Source organism: Lygodium microphyllum, chromosome 27 (assembly GCF_053477565.2).
Source record: "Lygodium microphyllum isolate KBCC chromosome 27, Lygodium_microphyllum_v1.1.10, whole genome shotgun sequence".
Classification (NCBI taxonomy): Eukaryota; Viridiplantae; Streptophyta; class Polypodiopsida; order Schizaeales; family Lygodiaceae; genus Lygodium; species Lygodium microphyllum.
The window spans coordinates 61,542,910-61,561,830 of NC_141161.1; the positions used below are offsets into that span (position 1 = coordinate 61,542,910).

The 18,921-nt window shown below is 45.5% G+C and overlaps 2 protein-coding genes across 2 annotated transcripts in view; both read right to left on the bottom strand.

Annotated features, from left to right (window-relative positions):
* The window catches only part of RLP4 (receptor like protein 4), a 91,285-nt gene that overhangs the window by 22,611 nt on the left and 49,753 nt on the right, over positions 1-18,921 (bottom strand). Inside the window, exons 3-5 of the mRNA XM_087669511.1 lie at positions 5,311-5,458; positions 4,947-5,018; positions 4,711-4,782 (exon numbers count right to left, since the gene is read on the bottom strand). Coding sequence (XP_087525637.1) covers positions 4,711-4,782; positions 4,947-5,018; positions 5,311-5,458 — 292 coding nt within the window. The remainder of the gene's footprint in view (positions 1-4,710; positions 4,783-4,946; positions 5,019-5,310; positions 5,459-18,921) is intronic.
* On the bottom strand, positions 16,304-17,605 carry LOC148012374 (uncharacterized). The gene is made up of 2 exons (XM_087669512.1): positions 16,758-17,605; positions 16,304-16,722 (listed from the first exon to the last, which is right to left on the bottom strand). Exon 1 carries the CDS (start codon positions 17,284-17,286, stop codon positions 16,864-16,866), a length of 423 nt encoding a protein of 140 aa, XP_087525638.1. The 5' UTR covers positions 17,287-17,605; the 3' UTR covers positions 16,304-16,722; positions 16,758-16,863.

The window sequence follows — 18,921 nt, forward strand, 5'->3', positions numbered from 1 at the left end:
CTCCCTAGCAGGAGAGGCGTGAAGAGCTCGGAAGAACTTATGGGTTTGACATGCATTATCGTGCAACGTATCTGTCAGATGTCGCAGTTTGGCCTGCTGATATGATTGCAATTGAAATTCTTTAAGAAGATCCGCCACCCGCATGGCCAGCGCTAGCAGAAACGCATCATCCGGAGAGTCCACCAGCAGGGAACGAACCAAAGCCAGTATGTCCTCGGCTGCCTTGCGACGCTGCCGAGAAAGCGACGCATGGTGGATCCCATACTGCCGAGCAACCCGCTGCACATTAGAAAGCAATCGTTTAAATGCCGCAGTGCCCTGAGAAGCGAAGTCGAAGAGAAATCTGTCAATCAATTGCTGCATATAGCCCTGAAAGATTGCATGCTTCAGGTAAGACGAATTGAAACGCAAAGGGGGTCTCCCCAGAAATTGCTTGAACGGGGCAATGGGTTGTGCAAGCAGCTCCAGCTGCAGCGGGAAATGGTCGGACAAGGCATATTGCTGCAACACCTTGATTTCGAGCATCTCAGGAAGAAAATCATCATTCTGCATGATATATATACGATCCAATCTCGACCATGTTGTTGCATACTGGGCAGAATGGAAAGTAAACCCTGTAGCAGACGGGTGTAGCCAGGACCAAAGGTCTTGCTTAAGAACGTGAAGAGCCAACGCCTGCCACATACGACTTTCCGGCGTATCCATCACCGAATGTTGCGACGTGGACTGGGAAGAATCCACACACATATTGAAATCCCCCATGAAGAAGCCCCGTCTGCCAAGTGACAAGGAGGTCTGCAAAGTCTGCCAAAGCGCCCGACGAGAGACGGAATCATTCGGAGCATAGAGGCCAAGTAGCCATAAGATTTCCCCTTCGAATATAATTTCAATCACCAAAAAACGGCCATGAACATCATTTTTAATTAGAACAGGCTGATATTTGTCATGGACAATCATGAGCACGCCCGAATAATGCATGGGCTGTGACCCAGCATAAAACAATCTAAAACCATGGCAATCTACCACTTTTCCGGCTTCATCGTGACTCTTGTGCTCAACAGCGCACAGGACATCCCACTGATTTTCATGCAATACAGTCCACATAGCATGTTGCTTGTGCCGAGAACAAATTCCCCGCACATTCCACGTGGCGATTTTCATGTATACTCAAAACAAAATCAGGTACGAGGCACTGCTTGCCTCGCTTTGACCTTGTCAGCGAGAATGTCCAGAACTCCCTCGTCCAAGAAGTCCGCCAACACTGCAAAAGAGTTCTGCGGACCAGATTTGGAAGTAGACGGCATATCTGCTGGCTTTGAGATGGAACGGGGATAGCGACGGTCCCAGGGGGTAATGACATTACCTCTGGTATCAAATGCCAGCTTAGCAAAGGGCCCCTTTGAACGATCTGAATACATTTTCCTGGCGGGCTGATGAAGGGGGGCAGAGGAAATCATGGCAGGGGCCGAGCGCTCAGAAGACTGCATTTCCTTCCTGCGCATGTATGTACGCATGGAATCTTGTGATGTAGTAGACGCATTGTTCTCCATGGCCGCAACAACCCTGTTGCCTTTTTTTGCACGTACTTCCACCCAATTAGTGGCGCTGGAATCCAGACCCGCAACTTGTTGTTTACCTTTGGCCAAAGCTTGGGGCTGATGGGTAGCATTCAGCGATGGGGCATCACACACCATATCTTCCATGGGCGGCACAGCATGGCCATCCTGGGAAGTGTGTTGCTGTTCCGGGCATTCGGCCATAAAGTGCCCCAACTGTCCACAGGAGAAGCAGTGCCCTGCAAAATTGCCCCATTTCAAACGAAAGTGTAATGGGTGCATGCCAGAGCAATTGAGGCATAACCAGGCAGGCCTTTTTCGTGCAGTGTCCCAGAGCATACACAAGCGGTTGCGATTGACAGCCCGAAGACTGGGAGGGACCAGAACAGTGCCCACAGCGGCCATAGCATCCTTCAATAATGGCCAATAAACAGCCGGACAGTTTTCCACCTCGACCCAGACCGGGCATTCACGTTGCAGCAGACGCTGGAAATCTGCCATTGGACGCCATGGAACCACATGAACCAACCGGCAATCAAAAAACAAAGGCAGTTTAGACAGAAGAGCAGCACGGTGCGTTTCTGATTTCAGCAGGACCTCAAAAAAACCCCGGGAGCCAACAAAAATCTCTTCAACACATTCCCCTTGTAACAGATGTTGCAACCACTGGCGGATACGGGAAATCAACGGGATTCGCCCAGTGAAGAAGAGTATGACAGCGCGATCATAGAATACCGAAAAGGAGCGTAAGACAGTTTTTGGGTCCACTGTGGCATCCAGCACATCATCAGGTGCAGAGTCAGCGAAGGCTTCCTGATTATGTTGAACATAATCGCCAAGCAAGGTGTTTGCAAATTCCAGCAAATGTTCCCAGTCCACTTCCTGAGAGTCCACCGAATCCGAGGCAACCTGAGCATAGGACCGATCCTGAGGAATGCCTATCTCTTCCGAAGCATGCTTGGTACGTTTACCCGCCGGCTGGATGTCGGGACCAGGGGGCAGCTCTTCGTTGCACGGAACCATATCCTCAGGTTCCTCCGCATCAGAATCCGGGCCCAGTGCGGCCACTGTTTGATCTATGAAATCAAGATCCAAACCAGCCATCGTATCTGATGAGTTGATCTCGAGGGAGGACTGACCCTCTCTTTTGCCGGCTCTCTCGCTTTTCCTTTTTTTCTGTACAGAGGTGCTGTCCCGGGGTGTGCTTGGCAAGGAGAGCTAATGAAAACTGAGATTTACCTGTCACCGTGTAGGGGCAGACAGGCTGGGGTGCGGGGCACGCAGGCCACGGGCGCCAGATGCTGGCGACGGCAGGACAGGTGGCCAGATGCTGGCGACGGCAGGGCGGGGCACTCAGGCAACGGGCGCCAGGCAGGCAGCGGCAGGGCGGGGCACGCAGGCAACGGGCGCCAGATGCTGGCGACGGCGGCGGGGCCTGCAGGCGATGGCGGCGGGGGCTGTAAGCGAGGGCGACAGGGCATAGGCGACGAGGGCTGCAGGCGAGGGGGCACAGGCGACTGTGGCACAGGCGACGGGGGCACTAGCGACAGGGGCTGCAGGCGAGGGCGACGGGGCGTGGCGGACAGGGCGGCGACGAGCAGGTCCCGCAGGCGATGTCGATGGCTGCAGGAGACGACGGGCTGGCCGGGACGAGCAGGCGAAGCAGTCGCGGCCACAGTCAGGTCGCAGGCGGGGTCGCCATCGCTAACGCCGTCCTGTTGCGCGCCATTCTCTCTCTCTCTCTCTCTCTCTCTCTCTCTCTCTCTCTCTCTCTCTCTCTCTCTCTCTCTCTCTCTCTATATATATATATATATATATATATATATATATATATATATGTATATATATATATATATATATATATATATTATTTTATTTTACTTTTTTTTTTGTATTTGTTTCTGTGTTGAGTTTAGGGTTTGAGTTTTGTATGTCACTGTCTGAGTCTTAGTGTTTTCTTCGTGGTCATACTTTCTATGTTTCTGTAGTGGAAATCCTAGCATACCTTCACATGGTATCAAAGCCGGTGCTCTTTAACAGTATCTTGTGGTATTGTGGAGGCTTGGTTTTGTGCAAGATACATGGACAACACGTAACCATTTTACAATACATTCCTTCTTCTTTGGAATCGGTATTGTATTATATCTTATCAGGCTTCTCCGTCACTAGAGACCATGAGGAGGCATTATGGGCTCGATGAGGAAGACGACAATTTACCTTCACCTTCACTTTCTTCTCCTTTTCTCGACTTCATGGCAAGTGAGGAGTTTGAAGAATTCATGCCCAACAAGTATAGTCCAATTTACCTTCCTCCTACTAGCTTTTCTTCTACATCTGGACTGGTTGGTAAGGCTGACCACCTTTCGATCAAGGACATACGGCATTTGGGACAATTGGTAAACCATCTTCTTCATCTCAGCTAGGCCCAATGTCAGGTTCATATAACCCCTTTGAGTCACATGAATCAAAACCCTTCCATGTTTCTCATTTTAGGCATCTTGGATCCGGATAATTTCCAATATGTCAATTTTAATCGAGGAGACTCTAGACGCAAATATACATCTACAGGTGTGCTTGGAACTGTATCTTCTGTTTCTTCTGAGCACGGAGTTGACACTTCTCTTTCACACTTCCCTCTTGTCCCACCCACATCTCCTAAATCTCTTTTTTTGCATTTCGCATTTTGCGTTTTATGTTTGTGTGTTCAGTGAATCAGCAGCAAAACAGGGTTTTTACAGCTTAGAGCACCAGTCCAAGTCATGGGAATGCCTGCCCCTCGCAAACGTGGAAAGTAGATGGACTGATAAATATCCGAAACCTTCAAGCATTTATGTAGGTATTCACTCAGCGCGTGATATTATGTCCACACAAACGGAACATTTGGCTTGATACTGGCAATTAAGCTGTCGATCTAATTAGTGCCTGCTACCAAGGTTGTACAGATGAAAAGGCTTCTAAACATGTTAATTTTATTAGTGCCTGTCACTAAGGTTGTCCAAGGATGTAAAGGCCATGACACTCCAAAGCACACACCATTTAAACATATTCTTGTACATCTAATTTAGCCAACAGAAGGCAAATGCTTTCATTAAGCCTCCAAAAGTGATTGAAAAACATGGTAGAAGCTTGTTGAATGTTAAAATAGCAAACCTACAAGATCAGCAAATTTGTCAAGCTCCCAATGCTCTGAGGTATTCCACCATAAATGTTGTTGCTGCTTAGATTCCTGTTATACCACATTCATATTAGAGGCCTTTTCAGTGAATCATAATCACCTTGGATGGTAAGATCTTCATGTTTGTTACACAACTTTCTCCTGATTCTATACACAAAAGGAAAGTTAAAAAATGTAACAGTGTGCTTTTCCATATCAGCTGGGAGAGTGCTTACAATATCTGAATTCTTTGAAGTTGAGATATGTCATCATTCAAAAAACCCTTTATACCTTGATTGTCAAGATCTCTGCACAGGAAGAAATAACATTGTCAATAGTTCCAATCTAAAACCATGTACAGGTGGCATCTACAAGACCTCATTAGTCCTTGCACCAAGTACGGCACTCGAGGAAACTGTGGATCTGTCAAATGGTAGGTATACCTTACTTCCATCTTTATTATATTAAAATGTCAGACAATCTTTTGATGGCTGCATTCCCAACAACTGATTGGTCCTTTTTAAAAAAAGGATAAACCATGTTCAAGTTGAAAGATATCTATGCATTCTAAAGCAATCCAGCAAAATAGTATATACATACAATCCTTCAATAAACCAGCTGTGCTCATCATAGTTGAACTGGCAATTGACTCCGTTCCAAGGATGTTCTTGAGGAACACATGGGTCACCATTCCAACCTAACCGTGAGGGTAATCCAAGAGAGTATTTCATTGACTGCAGGGCCCAAACTGCAAATGTGAACCAATTTTAAACACATAGTTTAGGATTCTACTAAATAATATATCCCAAGATGACCAATTAAAGGAAGACAACTTCATAACGCTGCAACCTCATGACCCATGAAACACCCTTCATGCTTCCTTAAAAGTTTGTGACCAATAATTTAAGGCAGTAGACTAACAGGATTACTTCAAGGCTTGTGGCCAATAATTTCTTCAAGACAGTTAAGTATTAAAATTTTCCTAGAAGTTTTGAGTAAAAATGTTCATGTGACATGTCTACAGTGCTATACATTAAAACAAGGTGGAAAGGCCTTTACTCCTCTCCTTGCATGCCTCCTCATCCCTCAATGCCCATTTCTTTCCCCTCACCTTGCTAACAATTGCTCGACTGCACACACCTGCCCTCCTCAGCCTCCCACACCCCTCATATTCCTTCCTCATTGCCTTGCCCCTGCCCCCCCACCCCTTTCGGACTCGCCAACTCATGTTCCACCCCCTTTTGGACTTGCCAACTTATGTCCCTATCCACTCCTTCCATTCATGTCACCTTCGCTTGTCCTCCCCAAACACCCTCCTCCCCCCCCGGCCCCCCCATCAAGCTAAAAATGAGGTCTAAACTTAATAAGCTCTTAGTTACAGCCCCAAAACTCAAATTCACCTAGCTTTTATTAAAAAGAAATGCAATCCTAGAGTGTCTGTGTCCCATAAGCTAAACTCTAATTTGGGAGGACCCATCCATCCATAAATAGACAAGTTGCCCACCACTCAGTCTTAATGTCGTTTTTGCAGTTTGCAGGTGCCTTATCTCTACTATCCACACCCCATTCACGGAAGATATCTCGGTTCAAGCTGCTGCCCACTACCTTCCATCATCAAGCACTTGCTGTCCAACACCTTGCTGCTGTTGGCAACTGTTTCCAGCCTGCTGTACGACCAGAAACTGCTGCATTTGCTGCTGATGTCATCATCCTACTCAATGGCGACCTCAAACCTGTAGTCACCATCTGTTTTGACATCATCAGTCTATCAGCATTTTGCTGTTTCAGCCATCTCTCGCACTGCCACGTATCACCCAGACCTGAATTTTTCTATTCTAGCCTGTCCCCCAGCTGCAACATTATCATCTGATGAGCATTTTGCTGATTTTGCCCCCGATTGCTCTATCAAACACTGTTCCAGCCTCCACTAAGCTACATTTCATACTGCCTCACATCTACAGAGGCTATCTACTGCATTTCAAGATCCATTTGAGTACGACACACTCTACAGCTCAAACTCTCAGCCCTGGTCCTTGAGACATGGGGTCAATATTTCACCTTTGCATAGTGTGTTTGTTGCATTGACTACTACAAACTTTGTGTTTTGCTATAGTACCTATCTGGCTGGCATGGGCACCTCATCTAACAGCTAGCTGCAGTTTACAGCTGCTAGGCAGCCTATACATTGTGTTTTCAATATTGAACCCTATATTTTCACTACTAGGGCTTGCATGTCCTTCAGCCCTACCATCATCTATGTTGAACAGTTGACAATTTCATTTTCTGTGCAATCGTTTTCTTTTCTTTCTTTCTTTTTTCAGGTGCTTGCCTACATTTTTCTTCTTTTCCATTTCCAACCCAATCTACAAACTAAAGGAAAGGCTCCCCATGTTGATTGTTGTGCATCTGTTCACTACACTCACTTCACATTCTATTCTTGTCACTTGTCTCTACTTTGAGCTCATTTTTCTTACTTGAACTATTTGCACTCTTGGTATTGGGCTTGTTAACTACAAGTGCCCCAAGGTATTCTATAACAAACCTTTTGCATATTAATTGTTAGCAACACATATTGGCTCAATGATTCCAAATTAATGTAATGCTCATGTACTTTGAAAGACAATTTGTATTATTTAAGTCTTTCAAAATATGATTAAACGTTCATCTTTCTACTTAAGGGTGGCCAATGGCCAGAGTGCCCTATAATTATACTCAGGTCGTCATTGACAAGATGCCCAAGGGAAATTAAAAGTATAGTCGAGCGGTCAGATTGATTAGAAAGCTCAAATGACTAAGACTTTTACACTTAGATAGTCACATTGACTAGAAGCCCATATAATGAGTAGTTTCAAAAAGTGAAACCAAATGCTCGTGATCAAAGAAACAAACCATGAACTTGTGAACCTATATAATGAAGCTCTCCAAAAGCTAAATTTGACAAATCCTAAAATTTAGGAGTTACTATTTTTGGAAGTTGCTCAAATGAAAATTATGTTTGCGACAAAGGCTCTGAAATTTCGTAAGGAATAATTTTGTCTTCAGCAGCTATCTCAAATTCTTAACCATTTGACAAATTTTTAGAGTAGAAGATTTGAAAGCTTCTTTCTCTAGAAAAGTGGCATGTGGCATCTAATAGAGGACATGTGAAATGTTTGAAGAGACAAGTGTCCCTACACTTCTCATTTTCTGCAAATACTTATCATTTGTAGCCTCTAATTTCTACTTTTGAGCACACAAACCCACACCTATATATTGGAGATCTCTCTCTTCATTTGGAATAAGCTCTTATGGTGAAATTTAAACCACATGCTTTATATTCTCCTATCTATCTCTCGTCCAAGAAGCACTTTCTACTTACTTTGATCTAATCCAAGCACTAAAGAAGAAAATCAGCTTGCTGTCCGAGTTTACAGAAATTAGAATTTCAAAACCCTAATTTTCATAATTGTAGCAAATCAGCCTTTTGTATAAGGTTTAGGCACTTGGTGCCCATGGTTTAGTTTCAATAAATTCATGTAAAGAGAGAGAGACCGGTTTCCCTCTCAACGTGGTATTGACTCTCTCTCTCTCTCTCTCTCTCTCTCTCTCTCTCTCTCTCAATTTTCATGGTGATAATTGATAAAGTTGGTTAAGTTCAAAGTATTGTCATTATCACATTCTTTCCCGCCTTTACATATTCTCTCTAAAATCCCTATTTATCTTTTCTATATGTCATCTACCAATGGCCCCTCGATGTTGTGACACTGATAACAAGCTTAAAAGCCCTAATTATCTAACTTGAATGTGTAATGAAAGCATGGTTTGTGCAAAAGTCTCTCTAGTATACTATTTCAACTTCTACCCTGCATTAACAAAAACCTTCTCCTCTTCTATCCAATTGGGATGGAGATAATTACGAGGAAGCCATCTAGACTAGGACAATGATGATACCAAAGCATACTCAACACCTCTTTGCTGCATCTTAAATCGGCTTCGTAACATGCAGTCTGCTCTTCCCAAAGCCCATCTAGTGGGGATTGTTCTCTAACAACTATCTCCAGAGTTTGAGGATGTTGCAAACACCAAGCTCAAACATTGAATTCTCTTGTCAGTCTACCTAGCGATTACTGGTGGAGGCTTTCATTCCATTCTAGTGCCCCCCCCCCCCCCCCAAATGCTTTAACTGCTTCAAAGAGGGATAACACATAGAAGAAGAAGGGACAATGCTACTTATGTAGCCGAAAGAAGCACTTCCACAAGGACTTAAAGAAGATAGCGGCATTTGTGGAAACACAAGGAGAAGGAGAAAGAGAAGAAGAAGAACAATAAGGACTTCTCTAATTCTTCATCATGACTCTGCCTTCAATTCCAACCATGTGTACTGAAGGCTAAGACAGCCTTGAATGTGGTATCATCATCCCTCATGACTCTCTAGTGCCAAGTAGGGAGTGAGTAAGTGGCGGTGAGACATGCTAACCGTATGCAAGTGTGGTAAACACTAAGCATGGCCTTCTACAAGCACCGATGAAGTCTAGAAGTTTCCAATCCCAAAGCTAGTTCGTTTTCCAAGTTCATGATGGGAGTTGAGACAAAGAACAGTCTTTGCTCCTAGTCTATTTCCACATAAGGGGATGCTTTAGTGGTCTGGCCATAGGGAGGAAATCCGTCATATGATGTGCTTGCCATAGAGCTTGTTCATGACACACATCGAGATTCAACTATTTCTCCTCTCGGTGGTCAAGGATTGTATAATTGATATCGACACCAGTGTCTTTCTGAGGCACATTGGTGGTCACTTGATCACCCATTGCTTGGGTACCCATGGTCCTAAGTGTCATTGTTGTATGTACTATGGTGGGTCTCTCTCATTGCATATTTTTTTGTACTTATCATTCATGATCTGAGAGACAGTGTTAGCCCTATACATCTCATAGTTACATGAGCACATTGCATAAGTGCATTTCATTTCTAAGTAGGCATCACACTTATGGCTGACCAATGTACATTAATGGCCTCATTAACTATTTGCAGACCTATTTATTATTTTGCATTATTTCAGCCTATGTAAGGACTACCTCTCCTCCATCTCACACATGCATAATGCATCCTATTGAAGGGATGGAGATTGGGAGCACTCTACCGGTTGTCCACAGTTCATGCCTTTGTACACACTCTTGTGCTTTGGTATATGGATTCCATTTCATGAGTTCATTATTTCTAAGTTCATGTATTCTTGTTCTTTTGTTCAGCTCTTTGTGTTTACAGCAGCTTCATCTCCTTGCTTCCATTGCTCCTCATTATTCTAACACTCCTCACAAGCCACAAGAATGGAGAAGGTACTCCCATGTATTTGTTTAACTTACTGGGAATACATTATCGATGCCCATGGTCAGAATAGGGATGTGTGCACTTCAATTGGAGCAAGCCTCCTTCCTTAGTGTCCCAAATGATAGTATAATTGTGGCAAGCCAAGCACTTTGATTTAGATTGAACATTGGGGGATCCTTTGACCTCAACATCTATGCAAGACCACAAAGGTATGAGCAAGGGCCACTTTCTTACCTTTCAAAGGTGGAATTTTGGATTGTTGCAAAAGACTTCACAATCTAGAGACTTTCAAGGACTACCATGCATGTCCAAATGTTACTTAGAGCATCATCAAGGCCTAGCTATTGAACAAGAGCTCAACAACTAGCAACTCTAGATCAAGATGGATGAGCTAGACTCGCAATTGAGCAAGCAGTGATGGACATCTTCATTGGTCTCTCAAGCTCCAATTAGTTTCTTCTAAGTTCTTGTACATACTCCCCGCGCACTAGGGTGAGGGGATAGAAGGGATAGTTCTAAGAGCTAAGGTCTAGGTGTTGGACCCCCATATCATTTGAAAAGAGCTTCACAAGTGGTCGTTTTGGATCTGAAGGGCAATGCTCAAAAAGAGCTAGCTAGGCAAGAGGTAATGGCCAGCTTCCTCAATCCCCAAGGCTTCAATGAGTTTCTTCTCATGCACAAGTTACAACCCAAAGGAAGGAAACAAAGATCTATTAACATCTGCTAGAGGCAAATAAGACAAACCAAATATACAGCAAGTCCATGTCTTGAGTATCATTTACAAACCGACAAGTAACTAGTGAACTCTAGTCAAATGCCTTCTTTGTCTAGGCCCTATCAAGCAAGCTATAAGAGCACAATCATGATATAACATATGAGAGAGAAGAACCCAAATAGAGGGACAAAAGCACAAAGAGAGAGAGAGAGAGAGAGAGAAGGAGAGAGAGAGGGAGAGAGAGGGAGAGATGATGACCTGTCATGACCCTTCTACTGCAGCAACCTGACCTCTTGTGCTGGCTCTATCGGGCCTGTGCCTGCGCAATTCTGCCCTGGTTCTGCACGCAGGCTCAGGCAGCCACACACACACAGAGAGAGAGAGAGAGAGAGAGAGAGAGAGGGGACCTGCCTGCGGACATGCTTCCCCTGACCAGCGGACGTGCATACCTGCCTCGTGCACTCCCTGAGCTCTTCCGTCAGACCAGTGCAGGGTCTGTTTTGCCCTGTTCGAGCCCTGCCCTTGCCTACCTGTGAACAGCTGGTTGACCTATCTTGCAAACTGGCGTGCGTCAATCCTTCTTGGGGAGCCCTACTCTGCGATTGGCAGAGAGAGAGAGAGAGAGAGAGAGAGAGAAGAGCCGGCATACCATAGAACTGTCAGGATCTGGGAGCGCGCGACTGTGACCTTGCACAGGTCAGCAGGCAGACTGTGGCAGCAGAGAGAGAGAGAGAGCGCCCTGCAAATAGCTTCAGATCTCTTGTTAAAGTGGTGATACAACATGGCTGGTCTGGACATGGCCTTTATTGACCAAACGGTGGCAGCCCTTGGTCCGGATTCTGAAACAGAGGAACCATAGGATATGGTTCCTTGCACAGAGGAGATGCCATCTGGTCCTGACTTCCAGCCTACGGGCAAACGCACCAAGCATACTTCGGAAGATACAATGGATCATCAGGAACGTTCTTATGCTCAGGTTGCTTCTGATTCTGTGGATTCTCAAGATGTTGACTGGGAGCATTTGTTGGAGTTTGCCAACACTCTGCTTGGTGATTATGTTCAACATAATCATGAAGCATTCTCTAACTCTGAAACTGAAGATGTTCTGGAAGCCACTGTGGATCCTAAAAATGTTTTGCGCTCATTCTTAGTGTTTTATCATGCTTTTATACTCTTCTTCACTGGTAGGATCCCAATGCTTTCCTATATTCGCCAGTGGCTGCAAAGTCTACTACAAGGGGAGTGTGTTGAAGAGATTTTTGTTGGGCCCCGAGGCTTTTATGAGGTGCTGTTGAAATCCGAGAAGCATCGTGCCGATCTACGGACTAAACTGCCAGTGTTCTTTGATCACCGTTTAGTCCATGTTGTGCCATGGCGCCCAATGGCGGATTTTCAGCGCTTGCTTCAACGCGAATGCCCGGTGTGGGTTGAAGTGGAAAACTGTCCGGCTGTCTATTGGCCACTGTTAAAGGATGCCATAGCCGTTGTGGGCACTGTTTTGGTTCCCCCGAGCCTAAGAGCCACGAATCGTAACCGTTTGTGTATATTATGGGACACTGCTCGGAAAAGGCCTGCTTGGTTACGTCTTAATTGCTCTAGCATGCATCCTTTGCACTTTCGTTTGAAATGGGGTAACTTTGCAGGGCATTGTTTTTTGTGTGGAAAATTGGGGCATTTTATGGCTGAATGTCCAGCAAAGCAACCGACTTCAAATGCTGAGCATGTTTTGCCTCCCATGGAAGATATGGTGCTTGATGCTCTATCGCAGGATGCGACCCAGCCACCTAAAGTTTTGGATAAAGGCAAACAACATGTTTCGGGTTTGGATTCCCGTGACAATGATTGGATAGATGTATGTACGTGCCAAAAAAGATAAAAGGTTTGATGCTGGCATGGCGGATACTATGCCTAATGCTTCACAAGATTCCTTGCATACTTATATGCGCAGGAAAGACATGTTGTCTTCAGAGCACACTACTCATGCTATGGTTTATTCTGCTCCTCGCAATCAGCCCACTAGAAAAGTATATACGGATGGTCCAAAGGGCCCACCTGCTGCTGAGTTGGCTTTTGATGCTAGAGGTAACGTGATTACCCCATGGGATCGTCATTATCCCCGTTCCATCCCCGTCTACCTCTAAATCTGGCCGTCATAACTCTTTTGCCGTGTTAGCTGATTTTTTGGATAAGGGAATCCTTGACATTTTAGCAGAAAATGTTAATTCGAGGCAAGCTTTGTCTCGTTCCTAATTTTACTTTTTTGAATACACATGAAGATAGCCACATGGAATGTGCGAGGCATTTGTTCTCGCAATAAGCAACATGCCATGTGGAGTTTATTGCATGAGAATCAGTGGGATATCTTGTGTGCTGTTGAGCACAAGAGTCACGGTAAAGCAGGAAAAGTTGTGGATTGCCATGGGTTTCGCTTGTTTTATACAGGGACACATGCCATGCATTATTCTGGTGTGCTTATGATTGTACATGAGAAATATCAGCCTGTTCTTATTAAAAATGATGTACATGGTCGTTTTGTGGTGATTGAAGTTTTATTTGAAGGAGAGATCTTATGGTTACTTAGGCTCTATGCTCCAAATGACCCTTTATCCCGCTGGGATCTTTGGAATACTTTGCAGACCTCCTTGTCACTTGGCAGACGGGGTTTTTTTATGGGGGATTTTAATATGTGTGTTGATTCTTCACAGTTCACATCAGAGCATTCGGTGATGGACGCTCCGGAAAGCCGTGTGTGGAATGCGTTTACTCTTGCCGTACTTAAGCAAGATCTTTGGTCATGGCTACACCCTTCTTCTACAGGGTTTACTTTTCATTCTGCGCAATATACAGCTACATGGTCGCAGTTGGACCGCATGTATATCATGTAGGATGATGCTTTTCTTCCTGAGATGCTAGAAATGAAAGTGTTGCAGCAATATGCCTTGTCGGACCATTTTCCTCTACAGCTTGAGGTTCTTGTACAACCCATTGCACCTTTTAAGCAATTTCTGGATAGACTCCCTTTGCGTTTCAACTCGTCTTATTTGAAGCATTCAATCTTTCAGGGTTATATACAGCAATTGATTGATAGATTTTTATTGGACTTCTCTGAGGGAAATGCTTCTTTTGAATGATTGCTCTCTAATGTGCAGCAGGTTGTTCGGCAGTATGGGATCCATCATGCCTCTCTTTGTCGGCGACGTCGACAAGCAGCGGAGAAATTACTGGCTTTGGTTCATTCTCTACTGGTGGAGACTCCAGATGATGTATTTTTGCTACCATTGGCTATGCGTTTGTCTAACCTTATTAAAGAGTTTCAATTGAAATCTTATCAGCAGGCCAAATTGCAAAATTTGACTGAGAATTTGCAAGATAGTGCTTGTCAGACTCATAAGTTCTTTCGAGCTCTCCATGCATCTCCTACTCGAGAGAATATGACTAGACTCCAGAATGCAGAAGGTCAAATGGTCATTGATCGTCAAACTATTGTGAATATGTGTAGGAATTATTTTCTAGACCTTCTTGGTTCTACTCCTTCACCTTCTGACCAAATTACTCATGCCCCCTCAGTTTTCTATGATTTGGTCCGCAATCAGGCTCCACATGACATGCAAACTACTTTGGAGACAGATATTCGTGAGGCGGAGGTTATGGATATTTTGTTACACTTGCCCAAGGATAAAAGTCCCGGTTGGGATGGTCTCACCAATGAATTCTTTGAGGTTTTTGCTACCCGGCTGGTGAAACCATTGACCGCTATGTTTCGGCAAGTTTGGAAAACGGGGTTCATGCCTTCCTCATGGAAAGAAGGACTTATCAAGAGTTCATTCACTATCTATGTTGAAACATTGGCGACCAATTTCTTTGATGGGTTCTATGTATAAAATCTTTTCCAAAGTGATGGCGAATCGGCTCCATAAGCATCTTCCTGCCATTGTGCATCCTCTTCAATATGGTTTCATTAAGGGCCGAAACATTCTGCATAATGTCTTAAATATGCAAATGGCTATTGACTATGCAAGGCACTCTAATCAGGAGGTGGTATTGATTCAATTGGACCTGGAAAAGGCTTTTGATTATTTAGACTGGTCTTTCATTGCAGAACTTATGTCTACTATGGGCTTTGGTACTCGGATGTCTCATTTGATCTACACCATTAGTGATGCCGCTTCTTCGCGAGTTATGTTGAATGGTGGTGTTACCGAGCTATTTGTCCTTGCACGCTCTGTGAGACAAGGTTGCCCTTTGAGTCCTCTTTTTTTTGCCCTTGCGACTCAAGTTCTTTTGATGTTATCTCATATGGCAGCTTCTACTCAATTGGCTGGATTGTCTCTTCCTTTTGGACAGCACTTCATTAGTCAATCCTTGGTTGATGATAGCTTTATGATTTTGTGTGCGGACAAGGATAATCTTCGCAAAGCATTAGATGTTTGGACTCTCTTTGGTCATGCTTCTGGTCTTCGTATCAATGCTTTGAAATCACCCATTCTCAGTTGCACGGAATCAGATTTGCAGTCATTGGACTGGCAGGAAATGGTTGTTCCCCGTGGTTCCATTGTCAGGCAACTTGGGTACCCTTTGGGTATTGATGTTCGGCCAAAGCAACTACTAGAGTGGATTTCACAGAAACTGGCAGCTAAGTTTCTGTATTGGAAGTCACAGGCTTGGCCCTTCCATGTTCGCCTCAAAGTGGCTCAGACAATTATGTTGCCAATGCTCACATATTTCTTGCCATTGCTGCCTTGGACTACTACTACATTGAATGCTCTTGCTCAGTACATTCGTTTCATGTTATGGAAGGACTCCTTGCATGCAGGCATTTCATGGATTTCTTGGTCGCATGCATGTACCCCCAAACGCATGGGTGGTGGGGCTATTTTGGATGCCGAAACTCATATGTTGGCACTCCGTTGGTCTCTTTTTCATGCCATGTGCTTGGATCATCACCCGTGGGTCTTTATAGCCCGTTATTTTCCTGAGGATCACAGCCTTGTGCATGGTAATACCCAAATTTAGAGTTTCTAGTGGCATGTTCTTAATGCAGACGCTCGGTTTTCTAGTCCTTCATCATCCTTGCTTGCTCATTTGGTATGTTCTTGGAAATTGGTTCTCCAGAAGGCTCAGTGGCATCCAGCGGAGGACCTCTTAGCTACTAACTCTTTTCAACTGGAATTGTTGCCAGCCTCGCGATTACTTTCTTGGGAAGGCAAACATGAGCTCAGACCAAAATTTAACCGCATGGCACGTTTGGGCTTGACTTCAGTTGTGCAAATGCCACCCTTGCCAGTCGCAATGTATTGATATCGTTTCGTACAGCCAGAAGGCTTTTCAGGATCCCTCGTGGATACCGTGATTTATGGGGACACGTTTTGATGGTGCTCCAGAGCAGACAACCCTTTCCTGCCCTTGCTTCGGATCGTCCCTGGTAAGACTTGGACCTTGCAAGCCGGCTGAATTTGGAAAAGGCCTCAGCTAGCCAAGTGTATCATCTTCTGATTAAAGATCATCAATGGCTGGTTACTAAAGCTAATACTATATGGGGATTGCGTAAATCTCAGTCATGGTGGAAGGTAACTATGATTGTTGGGTATCTCACACGCCTTACTTACGCCTATGCTCATATGGGAGTGTGCGGGTGATCACTAGGACACTGGGGCACTTTTTACTCTCGGTAGGAGAGGTTTTTTCCCCCAGATTATGTGTACTATTTTGTATGTGCTTGTGGTGCACACTTACGGGCACTTACTGTGTTCGGGTGTGAACAGCCCCTTATAACCCTAAGGTATAAGGGTTATCGTTTGTACTTTCAGCTAACACTCTATTCAGTACTATTGCATTGGGTATCGTGCTCAACTCTGTCTCTCACTCTCACACTGTCTACTGCACTTCAGCTGCACCTCGATCCTCTCCCATCTGACATTTGGTATCAGAGCTGGTCAGCAGCTCTGTTCGGTTCCCGAGGACTTGCGTCAGCACTGACAGCTCGTCAGTACCTGTCTGGTACAGCACGTGCAGAGCTCGTCAGTACCTGTCTGGTACAGCACGTGCAGCCTGTACCTTCGTCAGCAGCCACGTCACTTGCAGCTCAGTCCTGCCCGTCATCAGGTCATCAGTCACTCAGCGCCACGTCACTGCTAAAGGCCACCCGCCACCTGTCTATCACAGCTCCCGCCTCTGCCGCCTGTGCCCGTCACATCCTGTGACCCCGTCACCTCCTGTGTGTCGCCTGCAGCCCCGCCAACTCCGCCAGCTGCGCGCCACCTACAGAGGTCGCTGCCACCTGTGCGCAGCTCCGTCTGAGCGCCCGCCACCTGCTCCGCCTGACGCTGCCTCTGTCGCCTGCTGCGCCCCTGGACCTGCACGCCTGTACCTACACGCCACCTGTGCAGACGCCGTCGCCACCTAACGCGCCACCTGACGCCCTGTCCCGCCACTGGTACCCTGTCCCGCCACCTGTCTCCTGACACGCCACCAGTGCCCTGACGTGCCGCCTGTGTCCTGACGCGCCATCCTGTACCCTGTACCTGTGCGTCAGTCCGACTGTACCCAGCAGTCATTACCTCGGGAATCGTGCCCGTCGTCAACACGCAGAGGTAACATTCTGCACTTTTCTTTTACACAGGAGTTCGTGCAACAGGTTCAGGTTCAGCATTGGGAAACGTGCTGAACAGCAGGTTCAGTTTTCAGCATTGGGAAACGTGCTGTGTCAGTCTGTGACACATTGAATGCACATTTTGGGGCTTTTGTAACAGACATTTGTGACAGAAATTTTGGGCAGAAAATTTTGGGGCTTTTGATGTTTTAGTGCTGCTGAGCACTAATTGCACCTTGGGAAGCGTGCATCAGTGACAGTTTTTTTGAAAGAGTACCCTTTGCACATTAATTGCAGACTTGTGTTTGCTGCAATTTCTGGAAATTTGCAGATTTCCAGCCCGTATTGCATTGGCATTGCTCTATTGCCTTTTGGGAAATAATGGCAAATCAGGGAGGAGATGTATTCACCTATGTGTCCAAGGAAGACCGATTGGATGGGAACAATTATTCCTTTTGGTCTTTCATGATGAAGAATGTATTAGTGGCCAAAAATTTGTGGGATTATGTCAGTGGAGAGGAAGCACGACCGGGAGTTGTGGCTCCCGCTACTCCTCCTCTAGGAGGACGTGCAAGAGGGCAACCTCAGCTCCCTCCACCTCAGCCCGCTCAGCCACTTCCCCCAAGAACTGCAGCTCAGAAAGCTTGGGATACACGGGATGCACAGGCTATGTCGCTGATTGCATTGGCAGTTCAGCGTTCTATCATTCCTCATATTCGTTCAGCAGCTTCTTCACAAGAAGCTTGGTTGACATTGGAGCAGATGTTTGCAGGAAAGAATGAGACTCGCATCTCTTTCTTGAAGAAAGAGCTAGAGACTCTAAAGATGAATGAGGGTGATTCTATGCAGGATCATCTCAACAAAATTCAGGACTTGCGGGAGCAACTCATGAATGTGGATGAGTACTACTCAGATGCGCAGTTGCTTTCTACGACATTGAATTCACTGACTCCCTCTTACTTGGCTTTTCATACTGCCTTGAACCTCACTATGAGGATTTCGAAAGAGCCCATCACTTTCATTCAGCTTGTCAGTTTGCTTCTAGAGGAGGAGCAAACTAGACGGAACAGTGGTGTGGATGGTATAGCCTCTGAGCAGGCTTTTATGTCAAGGCAGAAGGGTAAAAACAGCCAAGGGAAAAATGCTTCGCAGAGTTCTGGTAGTAGTAGCACTTCACAAACAAGTCAGAAACAGGGGGGCACGCAAGCCAAGAAAGGAAAATGCCATTACTGCAAGAAGCCTGGCCACTATATCACTGAGTGCAGGAAGCGCATCGCCAAAGAGAAGAAGAAGGAGTCAGGGATGTCTGTTTCTGCAGCTCCTTCCACTGCTAGCGAGTCCGCATCCTTTGTTGCAGCCAGGGACTATTGTTTTTACACTTGCAGTTATGATGTCTCTTGGGCTGATAGAGCATTTAGCTCTACAGAGGATGCTGACACTTGGTTCTTTGACAGTGGTGCTTCACGGCATATCACATCTCGTAGAGATTTGTTTGCTTCTCTTGGTGCACCTCCCGTTGGGAAGTCTGTTCAGTGTGCTAATAATGCATCATACCCTGTTCGTGGTATTGGGGAGATTCAGCTTACAGCCATTGATGGCT

Coding starts and splice junctions, on each gene's coding strand:
- LOC148012374 (XM_087669512.1), bottom strand. CDS start 17,286: ATGACTGCTGGGTACAGTCGGACTGACGCACAGGTACAGGGTACAGGA.